The following is a 21,261-nucleotide window of genomic DNA, read 5'->3' on the forward strand; positions in this document are numbered from 1 at the left end:
GCTTGTGGCTCAGATTTCAAGATGGCGGCGGCCGAGAGGCCCGCGCGTGCGCGGCAGCCGCAGCGCCTGCCGGGATTTGTAGGCGCCACGCCCGGCAGCTGCGCGTGCGCAGTGGGGCTGGCACCGCGCAGGGCCGGGGACGGCGACAGCGACGGCGACAGCGACAGTTCAGGGCCGTTGCCGGAGACCCAGCCCCAATGCCAGTGCCCAGCCGCAGTGTCAGCGCCCCCCACGAGTGCCCGTCCCCAGTGCCAGTGTCCAGCCCAGTGCCAGGTCCCCATCCCAGCACCAGCGCCACGTCCCTGTCCCAATGCCAGTGCCAATGCCCAGCCACAGTGCCCGTCCCCAGCAGGCAGCGCCGGGGGGGGGGGGGGGGCATGTCCCCACAGCACAAGGCCACCGGCACCCATGCACCGGTGCCTGCGCGGCACCCAGTGCCACCCGCTGGGCACACACGGGGGTCCCGGCAGGACCACGCCACGTGGGCAGCTCACGCACTGCTGGCCCATGGCTGCTGGGGACAGCACTGTGCCACCAAGACACAGCACGGCCAGAGCCACGCAGCTGCCAGGAACATGCTGCTCTGATCCCTTGCAGTCCTGAAATCCTGCCTGGCACCATGCCGGGCTGCCAGGGGTATTTTAAGACCTGGGATTTAAACGGCAGACAGGCACAGGCGGCACCGACACCTTGCAGAAGGACTGCGCAGGCTGGTGGCCTCTCCCCCGACACCACGCATCGGGTCCTCCTGGCCCTCCTGCCCCCCCCCCAGCACCATGGCACAGTGCAAATGCCTGATGCTGCCGGGCCAGACGTGGCACGGCCCTGGCCACAGCCCCGGGGGATGACAACTGCCAGCCAAGCCCTGGGTGGCTGTGCTCCTCCCCGGGGTGCCGGGCTGGTGTTGCCCCGCGCCTGCACACCCACCTGTCCCCCCATGTTCGGGGGCTCCTCCAAGCGCTGCTGCAGGTTGCGCTTCTCGGCTGACAGCATCTCCACAAGCTGTTTGCTGGTGGCCAGCTCTTGGGTCAGCTCTTCTATCCTCCTGCGAGTAAGGGAAGGGTGGGGGATGCTCAGCATGGTCCTCTCCCCCACAGCCCACCTCTCTCCCTTTGGAGTGACTCTTCCACCCCCTGGATGCCTGCAGCCCCCCAGCCCCACACAGCAGCAGCCCCTTGGTGGTCCCCAAGGACCAACATGGGGCACAGGCTGGCAGCACAGAGGGGATGGGTCCTGGGCACCCACCTCTGGGCCGTAGCGCTGCAGCTGTCATCACTCCTGTCTTCCTCCTTCATCCTCGCAGCTTCCTTCAGCTTCCCTGCCAGCTCCTGGCACCGCTCTGCCTCGGCTCTGGCCAGTGCTGTGGCCTGCTCAGCCTCATTCCGTGCCAGCCTGGCCTCCTGCACGGCAGCAGGATGAGCCCCCAGGCACCAGCCCCCGCTCCCCCACTGCCCCCACCGCCCCTGGGCTCACCTCCTGCAGGAGCTGGATCTTGTTCTCCAGGAGCTCGTAGACGTGCTCCGACTCCCGCTGCCGCTCCTCATACTGCTGCCGGAGCGCTGCCTGGCTGCGGGTTGTCTGGTTCTCCGCGGCCACCCTGCCAGGCACAGCACGGCATGGCACGGAGTAACATGACATGGCATGGCATGGCATGGTACAGCACAATGTGGCACAGCATGGTATGGCATGGCATGGCATCTCACATCATGACATGGTATGACACTGCATGGTACGGCACAGCACGCTATGGCATGGCATGGCACATGACATGGCTTGGCAGGGTGCAGCACGGCATGGCATGACATGGCATGGCACAGTATGGTATGGCACGGCATGGCTTGACAGGGTGCAGCATGGCATGGCATGGCATGGCACAGCATAGCCTCCCTTTGCAAAAGCCCCCACCCCAAACCAGCTGGGCTGAGCAAGCTGTGCCACCCCAGGTACCCCCAGCCCAGCTCTCCCCATGCCGTGGGTGCTGTTTCTGCAGGACCCCTGGAAAAAGCGTACTGTAACCTCCAAGTGCCTCTGCCCTGGGAACATGGCTCCTCCGGCAGCACGAGGTCATGCTCAGGCTCTGAACCACCAAAGCAGTCCCCACACACTCCTGAAACCAGGGGCTCCCCAGCTGCCGTGCCCCCAGCCCCCCGCCCGGTGGTGCTTGAGCACGGCACTGCCCTCCCCCACCAAACAGGTGCTGCCCTTATTTTTGGCTGGTGCTGGGGCTGTAAGAGGAGCCCCATGGGTGCCTGGCCCCATTGCAAACCCCTTCAGCCCCATTGCAAAACCCTCCGCTGTCTGCTGTGGGCAGGGTGCAGGCAGACGACCCCCATCCCCTCTACCCACACAAGTGCCGCAGATAGCGCATGGGTGCCGAGTCTGCCCCAGGGCAAGGGGCTTGGCTGGCCCCACTCACCATGTGTTGTCCAGGGCTTGTTGCTTCTCCTGCAGCTCCCGCTTCAGGCTCTCCACCTCCACCTTCAGCTCAATATTCTGTGGGGCGGGAGGCAGGCAGGTAGGATGCCCCCACACTTGCCTGGACCTGGGAACACCCTCCCCGACCCTCTCCCCACTCCGGTCAAAGGCAGCAAGGAGCAAACTCCCACACAGCGGCTCCCCCAGCCCCAGTGCTGTGCCCAATGCCCTCCCCAACATCCCCACCAGCTGTGCTTCCCCGGCCCCATTTCCTCCCGGCAAAGGGGGGAGGCATCAGGAGGGAAACCCCCATCGGGCACCCGTCCCCCACGGGCGCTCACCCGCCGGTAGACATCATCCCGGCTGCCCTCGCCCTTCTGCTGGACGCGCTCCTCCAGAAAGTAGATGCGCAGCTTGAGGCTGAAATTCTCCTTCTTGAGGTCGTTGAGGTGCTGGGAGAGCGTGCGGTACCCATTAGCCATGGCCGGCGCTCCATGGGGGGGGCATCCCGGCACCCCTCACATGGTGCCACCGGGGACACAGCCCGGGGTCCCTGCCCGCCAGCAGCTCCCGCCGCTGTCCCTGTCGCGGCCCCTTTCCTTTTTTTTTTTGCCTCCCGGAGCTATTTGAGGAATCGCCTGAGCGGGGACAGCGGGGACAGGCGGGTGGTGAAACCCGAGCCCCAGCGGCCCCCGCGCCTCAGCCAGGAGGGTGGCGAGGGGGAGCACGGCGCCCGGGGGGGCTGAGCCCCCTCTTCCCGTCCCACTGCCGCCTGCCCCGCATCCCCCTCCTGCCCTCTGCGCCCCACCGGTGCACCCAGGGCATCTGGCACGTATCCTGCAAGCAGCCGGACCTACTGGGGGGGTCCTGGAGGTGCTATTGAGGGGTCCCGGCACCCCGCAGTCTCACCTGCTCGAAGTCCCGCAGGGTCTGCGTCTGGGCGAGGGGACCCATCTCCAGGTCCCGGAGGAGACATGTCTGCACCAAGGGGCCAGGCTGGGGCTGAGCACCCGGGGGGCCATGGGACCCCCCCGGCTCGGCTGGCACGGGGTCCTCATCACCCTCACCCCACGACCCGTCTTGGGAAGCTAGGAGGGAGCGAGGGCAAGCGGCGGTCAGACAAGAAAAGCGGCGGCTCCACACTCTGCCTGCCCCCAAGATGTCACCGGGAGGGACATCGGGATGCCTTGGGGCCCAGCAAGCCCCTGGCATTCCCTGGGGCGATGCACACTGCCAGGGTGCTCCTGGCACATCACCCTCGGCAGGGCACAGGGCCGGGGCATGCAGGGTACGGGGGGGGGGATCTTGGGGTGTCTTACCCGCCATGCGGCTGGCTCCGGGGAGCACGGCCGGCCCGTCACCACTGCAGGGGTCCCTGCAGAGAGGAGCACGCAGCTGCGTCACGCAAGGCATTGGGGGTCCAGCCCTAGGGCCCCCACGCACCACCCAGCTGCTGTGCCAGAGGGGCCGGGGAAGGCGGTGGGGGATTTTACCAAATCCTCTGCAGGGCGGCTGCTGCGTCTCCCCTGCCTCAGGGGGGTCGTGTATGGCTGGCGTGGCGCTGGGGGGGGTGGCGGGGTGAGCTCCCGACATCAAATAGTCACGCAAAAGCCTGCCCTGGGTTGGGGGGTGAACTCCAAGCAAGTACAACTTGCTCCAAGGATGTACAACTCCCTGCACATCCTTGGGGGTGCATGGGGGGGGGTGGTGCACCCCTGTGCATATGTGCACAGGGGCACACGGGCGTCCATGCACACGTGGGGGTGCCCATGTGTGTTCCCACAGCCGGGAGGCATCTGCTCTAAGTGCAAAGACACAGGGCCCCGGGGGCCATGCAGATGGCCGTGCCCCCTTAGCAGCACTTTAGCCCCATTAGCAGCCCTGGCAGGGCCACCTGAGCCCCGCAGCAGCCCCCCGCAGCCCCGGGGATGGGGTCTGGGTGCTGGCAGCGAGCAGGGGCTGCCTAAGGCAGGGCTGGCCCTGGCTGCTCTCCGAGAGGCCCCCTGCCTCCGTGCTATCACAGCTCACCAGCTCCCCACCGCAACTGCAATCAGGTTTATTTTCAGCAGAGAAGTGTGAGTCATTTCATGACTTAAAAGAAAGAAAAAAAACCCAACCAACCCACAAATAAAAAAACCCAGATATTTTTCCTTAAAAAAAAAATCCCAGAGTGACAGCTTTTTGGTGGGGTCCCGTGAGCAGGGTGGGGGGTACTCATCCCCAGCACCACGATGGCCACGGTACCCTGCCCACGCGCATGAGGCTGAGCACTGGTGGCCGGGCAGGGCCAGCAGGTCCCTACAGCACAGGCCATGGCAGGGACCCTGGGAACGTGCCCCCTGAGCGGGGGACACCACACGGGCACCCCACGGGCAGGGGACGCAGCACTGCCAGCATGGGAGGGGAGCAGGGGGAAGCAGCCCTGGGGTGTCAGCCCCTGCACCAACAACCCACCATGAGGGGAAACTGAGGCATGATGGCTTTAAACACACCAGCACTGGCCAGGTGTGGCCCTGCACCCTGCCGGGCACCATAACTGGCACGATACCCAGAGGCACAGTACCCAGAAGCATGATGCGCAGAGGCACGGTACCCAGGGGCACAGTACATGGAGGCACAGTATCCAGAAGTGCAGCACCCAAAGGTGCAGTACCTGGAAGCACGGTACCCAGAGGCATGACATCCAAGGAAGCGCAACACCCAGAAAAACAATACCCAAAAGCATGACACCGAGGAGACCCAATACCAGGAGGCACAATATCCAAGAGGCATGATCTCTGGAGGCATGGCACCCCAGGAGGACCGATACCCAGGAGGCACGATACCCAGAGGCAAAACGTCTGAGGAGCCAAGACACCCAGACTCAAAATGCACAAGGATGCACAGTACTCAAGGAAGCACAGTACTCAGCAGCATGATACCTCAAGGCATGATATCCCAGGACACAAAATACCTGAAGAGGCACAATACCCAGTGACATGGCATCCAAGGAGGCACGACACCCAGAAGCATAATACTCGGAAACACAACAACCAAGGAGGCATGACAGCCAAACGCCTGATACCTGGGGAGGTGAGATACCCAGAGGCACAATACCCACAGGGACACAGTACGATACCCAAGGAGGTGTGATACTTGGGGCTGTGACACCCAAGGAGGTGCAATACCAGAGGAAGCACAACACCTGAGAAGATCCAATGCCCAGAGTGGTGATACCCAGACAGGAGGGTGGCCAACCCCTGTGGCTCCAGTGCCATGGGGGCCCCTCAGGGCCACCCAGAGGCAGGGCCAGCCCGGCGCTGTCGCTGGCTGTGGGCTCTGGGGTGAGCAAGCAGAGCACCCACTTTCCTGCAGCCCAGCTGCCTGGCCAGCACCCCCAACACCAGGACTGGGAGCCCTGTGCCGGGCCACGGGGACGCTGGGCCGGCAGGAGTCCCGGGCTCCGCTGTGGCCACAGCCAGCTGGGCTGGACGGGGGCTCCCCCCTCCCCATCCCTGTGCCCAACACTGGGAATTTGTTTGCTGCAAAGGGGAGGCTGCTGCGGTGCTGCTGGGGCTGCAGGAGGACAAGAGCCCTTTCATGCCGGCCATGCCACCCTGGGGCACAGAGCAGAGCCGCCAGCACGGCGCAGAGCTGGAGGGGGGCACAGCCCCGGCCCCCCACCCACCGGGCAGCGCTTCCCACCCCTGATGTACCTTCAAGCCCTGGCACGAGGGGTACCACGCGGCCCTGACTCAGAGCACCCACTGACTCACAGCATCTCCATGGCATCACACCGGGGCCACCGCGGCTGCTTGCCGGCACCGGCACTCTGGGGTGCCGCTGGGGAGAGGGGAGAGTGCATGGGTGGCTGCCAGGGCCACAGCACGTAGTCTGCGTGAGGGTGGCCACTGCCCCACGGGAGAGCATCCCCAAAGCGCCCGGCACCGCTCAGCACACTGACTGCAACTCACCTCCTCCTGCTGCTGGATCACCTCCCGCAAACAGACAGATGGACAGAGGGATGGACGGAGCGATTGACGGCAGCCCTCAGTCCTGTGCTCAGCCCCAGCCACTCCGGGTGCCAGTGACTGCCTCCGGGCTGGCAGAGGGGCCGTGGTGAGGGCCGGGCAAGGCCAGGGCAAGCGTGGCGGCTCAGTGCCGAGGCCAGGATGCGGAGCGTGGCACAGCCCGGCTCCCTGCTGACTCGTAGGCACAAATGTTTCATCAGGGGCTGAGTGCCGCCACGGGGGAGGTGGAGCCGGGGACAGCCAGCCACGACCATGGAGGCCGCCTGTGTGCCTGGGCGTGGGTGCACGGTGCACGGCGCACGGCACACGGCACACGGCACGGCTGCCCACCACCCGCCCGCACACAGAGCACGGCAACAAGGTCTCCATTGAGCGCGGCAGGATGTGGGGAGCTAGGGGCCGGCGTTACCCACACTCCTGGCGAGGACGGCTCCCGGCGCTGCACCGTGCGCGTGGCAGCCGGCACGGCTCCCAGGGCCCGGCAGCCCTGGCCAGGTGCCGGGACAAATGGTCTGGCCAGCACCTCAGGCTGGAATTGGAGATGGGCAGAGCCAGGGGAAGAGCAGGGAGGATGCAAACGGGGCTGGGGAGATGGGACAAGCCAAGGCCCCCATGCCGGCACCCCAAACCACAGCCCTTCCCGTAAGGCCACTGTTGGCCCAGCACCTCCCAGCAAACTGCACCTGCCCGGTGCCCGGCGGAGAGCCCAGTGCCAGTGCCAGTGCCAGCCCGGCCCCGCAGGACCCTACAGCCCCTGCCCACTTGCTCGGCACAGCACACACTGCCCCGGCACCCCCGGCTCCTCACGGCACAGGGCAGCGAACACCCGTGTGCCCCCAGGGCTGGATGAGGGCCCCCCATTCCCTTCCCACATGCCAACAGCTCCCCCAAAGCCCTTGCCTGGGTGCCCGGCAGCGGTCCCGGGCTTGCACTGCGCAGGGCCCGGCGAGCCACAGCCCAGCTGGCATCGGGGTGTCCCGCAGCCCCGCCAGCAGCACCAACCCGCGGGACCCCAGCAGCAGGCAGGGGACACCCACGGCCCAAGGCGGGTAGTGTTGGGGACAGGCAGTTCCTGGCCCCACGCAGCCCCGAGGGAGCACACCCGCATCCCACCCGCATCCCGGCCGCATCCCGGCCGCATCCCGGCTGCATCCCGGCCGCCGCGGTCCCGGTTGGTACCTGGGCCTCAGCCCGCCGTGGCATCACCACAGCCAGCGGGGGCACACGCAGCCCCCACGCGTGCCCAGGGCACGCGGACATCCCGACCCGCGTCACCCACGGACACACGCACCCACGGATGGCACAGGCACGCACGGACAGGCTGCTCACCTCCGCCGCGGAGCTCGCATCCTGCCCCGGGCCGGGCACCGGCGGCACCGGGCGGCACCGGCGGCACCGGGCCGAGCTTTCGGGGTCTCCGCAGGCGCTGCCGGGCCGCCCCAGCGTGCGCCGGGGAGGCGGCTCTGCGGCACCGGCCGGCTCCGCCCGCCGCTGCATCCCCCCTCCTCCTCCTCCTCCTCCTCCTCCTCCTGCTTCCATCCTTCATCCATCCCTGCTACCCTCCGTCCTTCCTTCCCTCCCTCCACCCATCCCTCTGACCCTCCGTCCTTCCTTCCCTGCTCCATCCCTCCCTCCCTCCCTTCCCTGCTCCCTCCCTCTGCCCCCCTCACCCCCTCTCTCCACCCCCCATTTCGTCTCCCCAGTCCCCCCACCCAGCAGCCAGCCTGCCCTGACTGACACAGCCAACCCCCGCCCCAACCCTACACTCCCCCCCGGTCCCTCTGGGTTGAACCCCAATCCTTCCCCAGCCTTCAGTCCCCCCGGCACCATCCCTGATCCCTCCCTGAACCCCCAATCCTTCTCTCAATTTCCCAGTCACCCCAAAAGACCCCCATTTAGCCAAGATCCCCCATGGCACTCCCAGCCATCCATCCTGATGCCCCAGTTACTCCCAGTCCTCCTCGTCATCCCCTACCATCCTCATCTTCCTTGGATGCCTCCATCCCAGCCTGCCACCCTAATCCCCCTTGTCACCCCCAGATCCCCATGAGGTCCCTGGGTACCCTTCTGGCCCCACAACACCCTCACTTGCTCTCTAATCTTCCATGACTTCCCAGTCCTTCACTGGGACACCCCTGTCACCTTAATCCCCCTTGACCCCACCATTACCCCAACCCCCCTTTAACACCCACCATCCCAACCTAATACCCCCAATCTCCCTCACCCTTGCCTTTCCTTTGCCACCCCCTATCCTGACCCTAATAACCCCAGTCCCCTTTGACCCCCCACAATTCCTTTCCCTGCTTGATGCCCCAGTCCCAGTGCCACCCCTGCCCTCTCCCCCAGTCCCATCCCCTCTGCAGGGACCACCCCCCCCACTCCACTCCATCCTGCACCCATGGCCCCTTGGCCAGCCGTCTCCTGTGGCCCCCCACACTTGCCACCAAGCAGAGCCCATCCAGGACCCCCATGTTAATGGGGTCGGCAGTGGGTTGCCGTGTCCCCATAAGCCCCAGACTCCATCCCCGTGGTTCATCGGCCACCACAGCCCACATTCCCCAGGCACCCATCCCCCTGGCCCTCCTTTGGGGTCCCCACCAGCCTGAGGGGCCCTTCCTCGGGACACAGGCAGGGACCAGATTCAAGTCTCCCCGGCTGCCTCCCTTGGAGGGCCAGGAGTGGGGGGACATGCCCGCTGGCCCCGCCACCCTGCCAGCACTCCCTGCATCCCAGCAGGCGCCCCAAGAGGGACAGGGTGCCGGGGTGCCACTGTGCATCCAGCACCGCTCCCCAGGAGAGGGCACCAGCCGGCCGGGAAAAGCCAGCAAATACGACACGGCAGCGGTGGCTTGGCCACGCGTGGCCTCCACACAAGGGGGCCACAGGCACCGCGTGGGAGAGGGGCCACGGAGACGTATGGAGGCGTTGAGTAGACCCAGGTGGTGCCGGCACGGGGAGCAGGGGGTGGAGATGCCGGGTCAGTGGGCACCTCGAGCAAGGTCTTAATGGTTAACGGAGGCCAGGGCCAGCGGTGGGGCTGTGCCAAGGGCTGGAGGGGCTGCGGGGCTGTGTCCCAGCCATGGCACGTCCGGCAGCATGGGTGCCCCCAGCCCACGTCATGTGCGAGGCCGTGGAGAGGGAGCCCTGTCCCTGTCCCCGTGTCACACAGCCCTGCCGAGGGGCCATTTCTGGACCCTGCTGCAGATTTCTCCACCTGCTGTCCTTGACCCCATCTCTCGCCCTGTGTCAGCTGCCGTGGACCTTCCCCCTTCTGGCGTCACGGTTGTTCCCTGGTTGTGGCCGTGGTGTACGTAGCACTGGGCTGTAGGTAGTGCCAGGGTGTACATAGCACCAGGGTATACGCAGTGCTGGGGTGTGCATAGCACCAGGCTCTCACACCTCAGTGGCGTTGGTCCATCACTTGGGCTCTGCTGGGTTTAACAGCCTCTGGGGCCACCGCAGGTCTCACATGGGGCAGTTTGGTCCAGCCCTGCTGCTTGGGGCGCACACAGCCCAGGGAAGGGCTCAGTCCCGTCAGGACATGGCTTTGGTGTGCCGTGTCCCTGCTGCCCACCTGAAGTGTGTGGAAAGTGGTGGGCAAGGAAGGGCCAGATCCTGGCTCCCCCCTGGGCAGGACCCAGGTCTGTCTGGTCCAGCTGCGCTGTGAGGTTTTGTCCCCATGAGCAAGTGGACGTTCTCCACCCCTCACCATCACTCATGCTGGGCTGTGCCCAGCCCCATGGGGTCCCCACACCGTTCTCTTTCGAGGGCGAGCACTTTCCCCCACAAGTTCACTGGACACAGCCACATGGCTCTTGCCCCATGGAAGGCGTTTGCTGGGTGGCTCCCATGCACCCCACGTCATTGGGAGCCATGGCCAGGGCTGGCCCCGTGCCCCCGGCCCCTTATCGGGGGCATTGCTCAATGGCAATGCCGGGGGCAGGCAGGGGCCACGGCACAGCCTCACCTCTGGGCTGTGGGGCCGGGGGAACCCCCATTCCTGGGTGAGCTTGAGGGACGTGGCCAGGCTTGCCATGGGCTGGGGGCCAGGCTGCTGCCCTGCCGGCAGCACCCCCCGCTTTGCGGGGAGCCACCCGCACCACCGTGGCTGCCACCAGCGCTCCCCTCCTGCCTCGCTCTGCTGCGATGTGCGGGGAAACTGAGGCACGGCCGCAGTGCGCGGGGGTGGGGACGCGCTGCCCCCCGCTCCCCTCGGCTTCGTGGCTCCCCGGGCCCGGGGGCAGCGGGGTCCTGCCGGGGCACCCCCTTGCTCTGGGGCTGCTGGGGGGCTCGCCACAGCCCTGGCCCCGCTCCCCTCCGCCTCCTCCCTCCCTCCCTCGGGGGGCGGGGGGGGGGGGGGCCGGGCGGGCTGGGGCGGGGAGGGGAAGGGAAGGAGGTGGGATTATGGAGACGGGACCCAATGAGCCCGAAAAACGTGCCCCGCTCGCAGCCCTTTTAGCGCGGCGGGCGGGCGGCAGCAGCCTCCCGGCGGCGTGCGGAGAGAGCCGGCACCCCTGGCCCGCCCCGGCCGCCCCGTCCCCCGCCATGGCGCTGGGGAAGCTGCAGAAGGTGCTGATCAGCGACAGCCTGGACCCCTGCTGCCGGGAGATCCTGCAGGCCGGTGGCCTCCGGGTGCAGGAGAAGCCCGGCCTGAGCAAGGAGGAGCTGCTGCGGGAGATCCGGGTGAGCGGGGGGCGGCAGGGCTGCACCCACGGGTGGGTGGGGGCGTGAGGGGGCGCAGCCGGGGTCCGGCTGTCCCGGGTGGCAGCGGACCCCCCTCGCCCCGCGGGGCCGGTCCCCGCCTCCCGTCTGATGCAAGAGCCCGGCCGGTTTCGCACGGTGGATCCCAGCCCCTAGGCAGCGGCTGCCCACAACCCGCCGCCCCCCTGGGACCACCCCGGGACCGCCAGCCTCGGCCCCGGTGCCGGCCCCGGTCCCACCTGCGGTGCCCGTTCCCCCCCAGGACTGCGATGGGCTCATCGTCCGCTCGGCCACCAAAGTCACGGCCGACGTGCTGGAGGCGGCGGAGAGGCTGCAGGTGGTGGGCAGAGCGGGCACCGGTGTGGACAACGTCGACGTGGAGGCGGCCACCAGGAAGGGTGTCCTAGTCATGAAGTAAGAGCAGGAGCATTGGGACATCCCCACCTGCGCTCCTGGGGAGGTGGGGGGGCTTCAGCAGGGTGCCCTCCCCACCCATGGCACCTGCGGGTCTCCATCCTCACGGCGTGCAGACCCCCATCAGCCCGGGGGTGACACACCAGTGACACCACACTCCATCCCCAGCACACCCACTGGGAACAGCCTCAGCGCTGCCGAGCTCACCTGCGGGATGATCATGTGCTTGGCCAGGTGAGCGCGGGGCAGGACGGGGGGATGGACGTGTGCCCCATGGCCCCGTGCCCCCGTGCTGACCGCAGCCTCCCCTTTCAGGCAGATCCCGCAGGCAGCTGCCTCCATGAAGGAGGGCAAGTGGGACCGTAAGAAGGTAGGAGGTGGGCGCAGCACCCAGGGCAGGATGTGGCAGCAGGTGCCCGTGTGGGGTGCGCTCGCTCACTCTCTGCTTTGCACCCTAGTACATGGGCATGGAGCTGAACGGGAAGACGCTGGGTGTCCTGGGGCTGGGGCGCATCGGCAGGGAGGTGGCCACCCGCATGCAGGCTTTCGGCATGAAGGTAAGGAGCTGGGGCAGGGAGGAGCGATGGGGAGCATGGACCCCCTTGGCCTGGCTGCGAGCACCGTGCCAGGCTGCAGGAGCAAGCTCCCGCTCTGCCTCAGACCATAGGCTATGACCCCATCATCACTCCCGAAGACTCGGCCACCTTCGGCGTGGAGCAGCTGCCTCTGGAGCAGATCTGGCCCCGCTGCGACTTCATCACTGTGCACACACCGCTGCTGCCCTCCACCATGGGTACAGGGCGGGCACTGGCACGGGGGGGACCTGGGGGGAGCTGGGGCAGCCCCCCACTGCTCACGGCGTTCCCTCCTTCCGCAGGGCTCCTGAACGACAGCACCTTTGCCAAGTGCCGCCGCGGCGTGCAGGTGGTAAACTGCGCCCGTGGTGGCATTGTGGACGAGGATGCGCTGCTGCGGGCGCTGCGGTCGGGGCAGTGTGGCGGGGCTGCCCTCGATGTCTTCACGCAGGTGAGTGGGGCTGCGGGGACCCCCTGAGCTTGGCTTTGTCTCAGCATCGCCTTGACTCTGTCCAAGCTGGGCCAGGGCAGCCTGGCAAATACCGTGGAGCCGGGGACAGCCCTTCCCAGCTCCCCTCCTTGCAAGGGAAGAGGAAATGCCCCTCCGGACTCCCAGGTGGGTGCCAGGGGCTGATGGCGGGATGGGACTGTGTTGGCAGGAGCCCCCGAAGGACCGTGACCTGGTGAACCACCCCAATGTCATCTGCTGCCCGCATCTGGGTGCCAGCACACGGGAGGCGCAAAGCCGCTGCGGCAAGGAGATCGCCATGCAGATCGTGGACATGGCCACGGGGAAGGGGCTGGCTGGCATAGTGAGTCCCCCCACTGGGCACCTGACCTCTGTGGCTCAGTTTCCCTGTCTGTAAAGTGTGGGTGCATTGGGAGCAACCCTGTGTGCTCGCTGGTGGGTTCCCATCACACGTCCCGCTCTTCCTCGCAGGTCAATGGGCAGGCTCTCGGCAAGGCTTTCGCACCGCAGACCAAGCCCTGGATTGCCCTGGCCAGGGCCCTGGGCATGGTGCTGTGCACGGTGGGCAAGCAAGCACAGGGCAGCGTGCAGGTCTGCACCCTAGGTGAGCCGGGCAGGCTGCGCCCCATGTCCAGGCACAGGGACCCTGATGGGTGGGCAGCACACAGGGGCGTGTGGGGACCCACTGGGCTGGTTGGATGGGAGGAGGGATGGGTACGTGGCCAGGTGGAGGGGTGGACGGGAGGGTGGTTGGATAGTAGGGTGGGAGGATGCAAGGAAGGTGGGAGGATGGTGGGAGGATGGAGGGCTGGGGATACAGATGAGTATGTGGATGGGTGCATGGATGGGAGGGAGGGTGGGAGTAGGGATGGGTGGGTGGAAGAACCAGCCCCAGGCTGGCTGCTCCAGCGCGGGGTTGACCTCTCTGCTGCTGGCCCATCCACCCCCTGCCTCCTCCCTGCCCCCCAGGGACACCCCTCCGAGAAGCCGGGAGCTACCTGACACCTGCCGTGGCCGCGGGCATGCTGGCTGGAGGGGCACAGAAGGAAGTGACCCTGGTGAACGCCCTGCTGCTGGCCCAGGAGGCTGGGCTGAAGGTGTGTGGAGACCTGGGGCTCCACACATCAGCCTGGTGCACCCAGACCCTGTCCTTCCCTGCCAAGCAGCATGAGCCTGGGGTCACCCCGTGGGGCTGCTAATGCACCTCTTGGGCTGGGGGGGCAACACCTGCGGTGGCCTCTGAGGACATCCCTTCCTCATGCCCTGCCACATGCAGGGCCTGGGCACTGAGCGGCCACATCTCTCTGGCAGGTCGAAACCACCCACGTCGACGTGGCCCCTGAGGCCAATGGCAGCACCGGCTTGCTGCAGGTGGCCCTGCAGGGCACCCCGTGCCGGGCAACGGGGATGGTGCAGGGTAGCACCCCCATGCTGCAGCAGCTCAACAGGGCCACCTTCAAACAGCCAGCCCCGCTGGCTGGCCCAGTCCTCATCTACCGAGCCAAAGCTTCTGAGCCCAGCACACTGCCCACGCTCACTGGTGAGCTCCCTGCATCACCCCTGAGTAGGGGGGGCAGCCTGGGGGGATCCCACATCCGTCCTGGAGCTGAGCCCCAGCTGCAGCAGGGAGGGGGCAGATGTTGCATGGAGAGACAGGGATGGAGGGGGCTTGGGCAGAGGGTTGGGGGCTTGGAGCAAAGGACTTGGGGTGGGGGAAAGAAACACCATCATGGACCTTTTGAGGAGCGTTGGGGTGGGCAGAGCCCTGCTACCTGCTGGGTGGTGGGGTGGTGGGGTGGTGGGGCAGCCCGCAGCCCCTAACCCCTCTCCTCCTCTCCAGGGCTGCTGGGGAAGGCAGGGGTCCAGCTCCAGTCCTACCACAGCTCTGGTGTGGTGGCGGGGGAGCAGTGGAGCATCGTGGGGCTCTCGGCCCCCCTGTCCGACCTTGGTGAGCTGAAGCCACATGTGACGGAAGTCTTCCAGCTCCATCTGTAGCCTCCAACCGCTGGCAAGGATGCCCTGTGGCCACAGCACCTGGACTGCCCTGCGGCCAGGGGAGCATCACACCCGGCCCCCACGCTGGGCTTGGGGTGGCCCCATGCTCAATAAAGGGTCCAGGAGGAGAGAGCACGTGATGCTTTTTCTGTGCAGTCTGTCTTTGGGGTCCCTGTTCCCAAAGCTCCTGTGGGCTCTGTCCCTCCTGCCCCCAGCCCAGCCCCTCCTGCCTCCCTGGCCCTGCTGCTGTTTGTTCAAGGGTGCAAAGGTCTCCACGGCTGCTGCGGCCCCGCTGAGGTCCCGTCCGGCCATGGTCCCGTGCCAGGGCATGACCCAGGGAGCAGGCAGTGCTCCAAGGGGGGCTGAGCCCTCCCGTGAGTCCCCGCGTTGCCTGCCTCCTCCTCCCCCACTGGTTTTCCCATGGGGCTATTTCAATTTGCCAGCGTCACGGGGAAAATGGCATCTTACCATCCCCAAACTGGAGACAGGGGAGCTGGGGTTTACTTGGCTCCCCCCAAATGTCGGGGCACCTTCCTATCCTGGGGAAATGGGGTGTACTGAGGCACGTGTCCAATGGGGCAGGTGGCTGCGTTGGGTGCCCATGGGATAAATCCCGTAAGGGACCACAATCCAGCCCCGCGGTGGTTGAGGGAAGGGCCCCAGGGCAGGAGGGGACCACTCATGACCAGGAGCCAGAGCCGGGCTGCCGCCCCCTCTCATCGATGTGTTTATTCCCCTGTGCTGCCCGAGGGTTTGCAGAAAACGCTGCTGCCTCCACCAGCTCCAGGGCCTGAGGCACTGCCAGCCACGTCCTGGCCATCCAAGGTGAGGTTTCCCACGGAGGCCAGCCCCGGATTTGGGGGTGAGCAGGGATGCTGGTAGGGAGGAGAACATCCCCCTCCCTGGGGCTTACCGCTTTGGTCCCCCCTAGTTGGGCTTCCTGGCATATTCCCGGCGGTACTTGGCATCCACCCGCGTCAGGTACCAGGTGCCAGGGAAGAGATCCGCCTGGGAGCCATGGGGAGCATGGTCGGCTGCGGGGAGAGGGTAGTGATGGCTCAGCGGGACGATGGGGCACCAGCGGGGAGGTGTTGCATCCCCCCGGCCCCACTCACCCAAGTGATGTGTATCTTCCCGCTGCTTCATGATCTCGGCGAAGTCCTGCGGGGCCACACGCTTGCGGGCATCCAGGCGAGCTGGCAGGTCAGCCAGGCTGGAGACCAGCTTGTCCAGGGGGGAACCTGGTGGCAGGAAACCCCCCAAATGAGACAGCACTGCCAGGGGCCCTGGCCCTGCAGCCCCACGCCACCCTCGCCTCCTGGCCCCCTGCTCCCACGGGGCTCACCCGGGGCTGCATCCTGCGAGACGCGGAGGGAGAACATGCTGGCAGCCAGCCCCGAGCCGTAGGAGAAGGCGCCGATCCGGGAGCCGGCCAGGTCCCGTGCTGAGCATCTGCAGTGAGGGGTTAGCGGGGTTAGAGGGGATTGGGGGCTGGGGGGGATGCAGGGCTGTGGGGGTGGTGTAAGGGGCTGCTTCCTGTCCCCTTCACAGTCAGGGGGGTCCTGGGACTTGGGGCCGGATTAAATGGCAACTCATGGCCACATTGGCAAGGGCCAGCAGGGGCTCAGGGCCAGGGAGCACCAGGGCTGCCCAAGGAGGGGCAGTAGGATGAGGTTTTTGTGTCCGCCCCCGGCGCCTGGCGGTTCCCATGGCTCCTTTGCCGCCGGCGGTGGCAAGGGACAGCTATTCTCCCAGGCACGACAAGGAGGTTTTCATTCTCTGGGTGCTGACAGAAGGGCTTTATGCGTCGGCCCAGCTCCAGCAAACTGGGATGAAAAGGCTGGCTGGGAGACAGCGCGGGGTGGGAGGTAAACATGCCGGGGGTTATGTGCAATGAAAGCACCAGGTTTCTGCTGCAGTGGAGGGGGATGAGTGCTGGCACCTACCCCCCGAGCCAGCTGGGCCAAGGACTGCCCTCCCCAAAACAAACTCCCCCCTACCCCGAGCCAGCTTTTGGGGGCACTCACTGTGCCAGGAGGGAGGCCAGGCAGCCATACATGGATGGCGTGTACATGTTGCCGTTGCGGGAGGAGAGGAGCAGGGAGGGTTTGGTCTTCTGGTTGAAGATCTCCTGGCTGGCCGCCTGGAACGCCTTCTCCACCTCCTTGCTGGTGTAGGTGTCCTCCAGCTTCACACCACTGCCCGGAGAGAGGCCGGCTTGAACCCCGCACAGGCACGTCCCCAGCTGGGCTCGGGGATGTGGGACACGGCGCGTGGACCCACCGGAAGGGCTGCAGCCCCTTGTAGAGGCCGGCAGCCGTGTCGGGGTTGGGGGCGGCCAGGAAGTCATTCAGCAGCAGCCGCCCCACTGACTTCTGCACCAGCTTGCAGAAGGGCGTGTGGAAGATGATGAACTTGAAGTCGTTGAGGGTGAAGGGCCGCTGGATGCCAGCTGGAAGGCAATATGGGGGCTGTCAGCATCCGGTGGGATGGTGTGGGCACCCCAGGGGTGCCGCCACTTACCCTGCTGCCACTGGCTCTCCGCCTTCCGGCGGTACACAGTGTAGCAGCGGTCCAGCGCCCGCAGGTAGCACTGGATGGAGAGCTGCCCGTCCACCACCGGGTACTCAGAGGCCAGGTCCGGCTTGTAGAAGTCATAGGCATGCTCCATGTGGGTTCCCCGCAGGCCTGAGGGCACAGGGAGAGCCCACTGTCAGGGAGTGCTGGGGGGTCCCAGCCAGATGGCAAGCACCCATGGGTGCTGCCGGCCATACCAGCCCCGGCATCCACCAGCCTCCCTGGGTCACTCCGAGGTGCCCACAGGGATGTGGCCAGCTGGGATCCTGGGGTACCCAGCACTGGGCAGCCACCGGGGCTTGCAGAGCCGGTGCTGCCAGAGCAGAGCAGCTCCATCTAGGGCTGGGACATGGATGTATGGCCCGCAGGGATAGCACCCATCAGCTTGTTGCCCCCGGGGTCTCATGGCACTGACCTCTCTCCAGCACCAGTGGGGCGTTGGGTCCCACCAGCATGGCGATGGCACCGGCACCTCCTGTGGGCCGTGCGTTCCCCGTGGCATAGACAGCAATGTCCCCACACACCACCACAGCGTAGCGACCTGGGGGAGGACAGGGGGGCCAGTGGGGCCGTCAGCAGGCAGGAGCCTCCATCCTGCAACCCTTGCACATCCCCATCCCCATGCTGCTGGGTGTGATGGCCGAGGCATGTGAGAAACAGGGGTGATGGAGAGCCTGGAGGGGTAGCAGCTCCCTTTGGGGCTTGCCAGAGCATCTTTGGGTTTCAGGCCACCTCTTGCCTCCTTCCCCCATCCCACAGCACCCGCCCCATGTCCAGCCCCCCATCCCCGTGGCACAGTGCCTGCCCACACCCACCGTCCCAGGCACTGGACTCCACCCAGGCGGCCGCATTGAAGAGCGAGGCCGTGCCCCCATAGCAGGCATTGGTGGTGTCGATGCCCTCCACGTCAGTGTTGCCCGAGTCATGAAAGAGCTGCATGAGGACGGTCTTGACGGCCTTGGACTTGTCGATGACGGTCTCGGTGCCCACCTCCAGGCGTCCGATGGCGTCCCAGGACAGGCGCCCGCGCTCCACCAGCCGCTGCACCACCGTCAGGCACAGGGAGTTGATGTCCTCATGAGCGGCACAGAAGCCCATCTGCTGCTGGCCCAAGCCCCGCGTGTACTTCCCGGCCTCCACGCCGTCGTACCGCTCCAGCTCCTCCTGCTCCACGTACTGGGCGGGGAAGTACACCTCCAGCGCTAGGATGCCCACGTCCTTGGGCCAGGCGCCCGTCCCAGCAGCGCTGGAGAGGCTGCGGGGAGAGGGAACGGTGACGGTCCCGCAGCAGCCCTGAGCCTCGGCACAGGCGGTGGCCCTGAGGAGGTGCCACCAGCAAGCAGCTCAGGCCATGAGCACCCCAAATTCCTTCTGGTGCCCTGTGCCCGGTGGGGCTGCGGAGAGGGGGGAGAGCATCCCCTTCCCCAGCAAGGTTTAAAAGCGCTGCCACCTCCCAGCACGCCCCCCCCCTCCACCAGTGGAGGTTATGCCTCCACCCCAACCGATCCGCGTGGGTGCTCACCATGCCCTCTGCACGGCCATGGGGTGATTGGCGCCCCGGGGTGCACGCTCTGTCCCTGACGGCGCCCGCCTCGCCCCCCAGCAGCGCGCGGCACGGCTGACCAAGCGCAGCATCTTTGCCGCACAGAGGGACGGACGGCAGGACGGACAGATGGACGGCGGGATGGGCCTCGCACGGTGCTTTTATAAACTGCACAGGCAGCACGGCACAGCCCTCCCAGCCCTTATCAGCATGCCAGACCCCAGCGCTCAAAGGTCACCAAGCTCCAGCCAACGCAACAGGGACAGCGGAGCGAGCTCTGGCTTTGGAGGGGGGGACTTGCAAGACGTCTCTGCCTTGTGCCCCAAGCCTGGGGACGCACTCGCCTGGTGCCGGGGCCGAGCAGCGGGATGGGCTCTCCCATAGCCCCGGCTCCCTGTGCCGTGGGGTGGAGGCAGCTCTGGTGCCCGCGGCTTGCTGGCACGGCTGCGGTCATCGCGCGGTGTGCGAAGTGCTGCGGCCTCCCTGACCGCCCCCGCGGTCCCGGGGAGGGAGCAGAGGGCGGCTGAGGGTTTGGGGCCGGCACCATCTGTGCCGCCCAGGACGCGGTCCACCTCCATCACATGCTGCGACTCTGGAGGGGAAAAAAACCCATGAGCTGGGTGGGGGCAGAGCCATCTTCAAAACACCAGAGCAAACAGCCACGTGACGCCTGTGGCAACACTGCGGTGACACAAGAAGGAACCTTTGGTCCCGGCGCTGCTGTCAACACGGCCACGGGGCAGCATCGCAGTTCCTGGACCCCTGTGGAGCCATTTGCACCTAGGGGGTGCACCCATCCCCACACCTGCACATCCATTACAGCTCCCATCTCCACCCACATCTGTGCCCCAGCTCGCCTCCATGCCTGCACCCTGGAGACACTCCTGTCCCCCCAACCTGCACCCCAGGGACATTGCATCCCCCCATGCCTCCCGTTTAGCACCAGAGGGCAAGCACGAGCGCCTAGCTGGGATAGCTGCTGGCCCTGCGGCTCCCAGGGACTCACCCCCAAATGGCTCCACCAGCACCAGCAGCGCTGAAACCCCCGGCAGCCGGGAAGCTCAGGGAGCCACGGCAGCGCCTGTTGCTCCCTCACCCAGATGCCCATGGGTGGACTGTACCAGAGCTTTGCACCAGCACCAAACGCACACAGCACTTGCGTGCTTGGTTTTTTTATAGATGTATTTTTAGGAGTTGGGGAGAGAGGAACAGAAGTGGCAAGGAAGGAGCATATCCGGCGTGGGGTCCTCCATGGGGTCCCCCATGGGCCCGGAGGCCATGCCTAGTGTGAGGGGGTGAACTTGCAGATATAGTGATGTTGCTGGGCGCAGTCGGCACTGGACCACAGGGTGAAGTCTGCCGGAGAGACAGGCTGGGGGTCAGTGGGGGCCACAGCAAGGACAGAGGTACCAGCTCTGCCCGTCGCAGTCCCCCAGGGGGGACTGGCCCCAGAGGAGGCGGTGGGTGTGGGGGGGAGCCGGCCAAGACCGAGTGCTGGCAGTGGACACGGGGTCCGGGCACTCACCACTGAGGTGGGTCAGCACGCCGCAGGTTCCCCCGTAGGCACCATTCCTGGCCAGCCCACTGGCGACATTGTACTTGTGCCCGCTAGCCCACTGCCAGGTCTGGCTCTGTGCGGGGAGAAGGGGTCAGAGGCATGGCCCCGCTGCCCGCTGGCACCCTGCCACCCCCCGCCGCCCCCCGCCTCACCTCACGCCCGTAGCGGAGGCCAACCCAGACGGGCTGCATACGCTGGTAGTAGGAGATGACCTTCTGCAGGGTGGCTGCCTCCTGGGGCTCCTCCACCCAGACCAGGTGGGCACCAGCCTGGCTGGCCTGGCACTGCCTCTGCGGGGAGAGCCGTCAGTGCCGGGGCACCCCCGGGAGACGGGGGGGTCCCCAACCACGTGCGTACCCTGGCAAGCTTACCTCGGCCTCATCCCAGCTCAGGAGCTGACGGAAGTACCTGAAGCAGCTGAGTTTGTAGTAGGACCAGCCCTCGGGGCAGTAGTTTATGTACCTGGCACCTGTGGAGGGAGAGCCATGGGGAGGGATGGGGGACAGCCAGCGTCGCCGGTCGGAGAGGAGCGTGGCTCCCTCTTGGCCCCGCTGCAAAAGTGCCTGCCCCCTGAGTCGAGGGACTTACCAGCCGGCCGCAGGAGCCCCGCGCAGCCCAGCAGCAAGAGGGTGAGCCTGGCTGCTGCCACCATCCTCCTCGCTCCTGGATGTGTCTCCTGCAAGAGCTCAGGGGGTCCCACCAGGTCCCTCGGGGACAGGGGATGCTGCCTGCACCCAGAGGGTGCAAACCTGCCCTGCTATGGACTGAATCTGGCCCCTTTCAGCCAGCTGGAGGACATAGCAGCCCTGGGGGCTGTGCCCCCCTCTCCCCTCCCTGGCACAGGTCACTGCCCTGTGCCCACACCCTGTCCCCCCTGGAATGGCTCGGGGTCCCCAGCCCACGCTGGCAGCGGGGTGTCCCGGCCCCGCCAGTCCCAGCCTCAGCGGGAGGCGTCTGGGTGAGCCGAGCTGCTCTGTGGGGACATGGAGAGAGCGCTGCCATGG

General features: G+C 66.6%; 4 protein-coding genes across 4 annotated transcripts; 1 reads left to right on the top strand and 3 right to left on the bottom strand.

Annotated features, from left to right (window-relative positions):
• Positions 1–9: 9 nt before the first annotated feature.
• LOC142593562 (myomegalin-like) lies at positions 10–10,290 on the bottom strand. Its single transcript, XM_075711203.1, has 8 exons — positions 10,234–10,290; positions 3,325–3,393; positions 2,757–2,867; positions 2,417–2,493; positions 1,474–1,597; positions 1,246–1,400; positions 928–1,045; positions 10–66 (listed from the first exon to the last, which is right to left on the bottom strand). The coding sequence occupies exons 1-8, from the start codon at positions 10,288–10,290 to the stop codon at positions 10–12; spliced, it is 768 nt and encodes a 255-aa protein (XP_075567318.1).
• Positions 10,291–10,829: 539 nt separating this feature from the next.
• On the top strand, positions 10,830–14,579 carry PHGDH (phosphoglycerate dehydrogenase). The gene is made up of 12 exons (XM_075711094.1): positions 10,830–11,108; positions 11,389–11,540; positions 11,709–11,774; positions 11,856–11,910; positions 11,999–12,097; positions 12,201–12,333; positions 12,418–12,566; positions 12,775–12,927; positions 13,056–13,188; positions 13,554–13,681; positions 13,896–14,124; positions 14,425–14,579. Exons 1-12 carry the CDS (start codon positions 10,830–10,832, stop codon positions 14,577–14,579), a joined length of 1,731 nt encoding a protein of 576 aa, XP_075567209.1.
• A 927-nt stretch (positions 14,580–15,506) lies between these two features.
• Positions 15,507–18,791, bottom strand: HMGCS2 (3-hydroxy-3-methylglutaryl-CoA synthase 2). The gene is made up of 9 exons (XM_075711204.1): positions 18,679–18,791; positions 17,972–18,411; positions 17,572–17,697; positions 17,103–17,267; positions 16,863–17,031; positions 16,607–16,777; positions 15,925–16,031; positions 15,695–15,820; positions 15,507–15,613 (listed from the first exon to the last, which is right to left on the bottom strand). The coding sequence occupies exons 1-9, from the start codon at positions 18,789–18,791 to the stop codon at positions 15,507–15,509; spliced, it is 1,524 nt and encodes a 507-aa protein (XP_075567319.1).
• Positions 18,792–19,981: 1,190 nt separating this feature from the next.
• Positions 19,982–20,915, bottom strand: REG4 (regenerating family member 4). The gene is made up of 5 exons (XM_075711488.1): positions 20,846–20,915; positions 20,629–20,726; positions 20,410–20,547; positions 20,225–20,330; positions 19,982–20,055 (listed from the first exon to the last, which is right to left on the bottom strand). The coding sequence occupies exons 1-5, from the start codon at positions 20,907–20,909 to the stop codon at positions 19,982–19,984; spliced, it is 480 nt and encodes a 159-aa protein (XP_075567603.1). The 5' UTR covers positions 20,910–20,915.
• Positions 20,916–21,261: the final 346 nt, after the last annotated feature.

Source organism: Pelecanus crispus, chromosome 5 (assembly GCF_030463565.1).
Source record: "Pelecanus crispus isolate bPelCri1 chromosome 5, bPelCri1.pri, whole genome shotgun sequence".
NCBI lineage: Eukaryota > Metazoa > Chordata > Aves > Pelecaniformes > Pelecanidae > Pelecanus > Pelecanus crispus.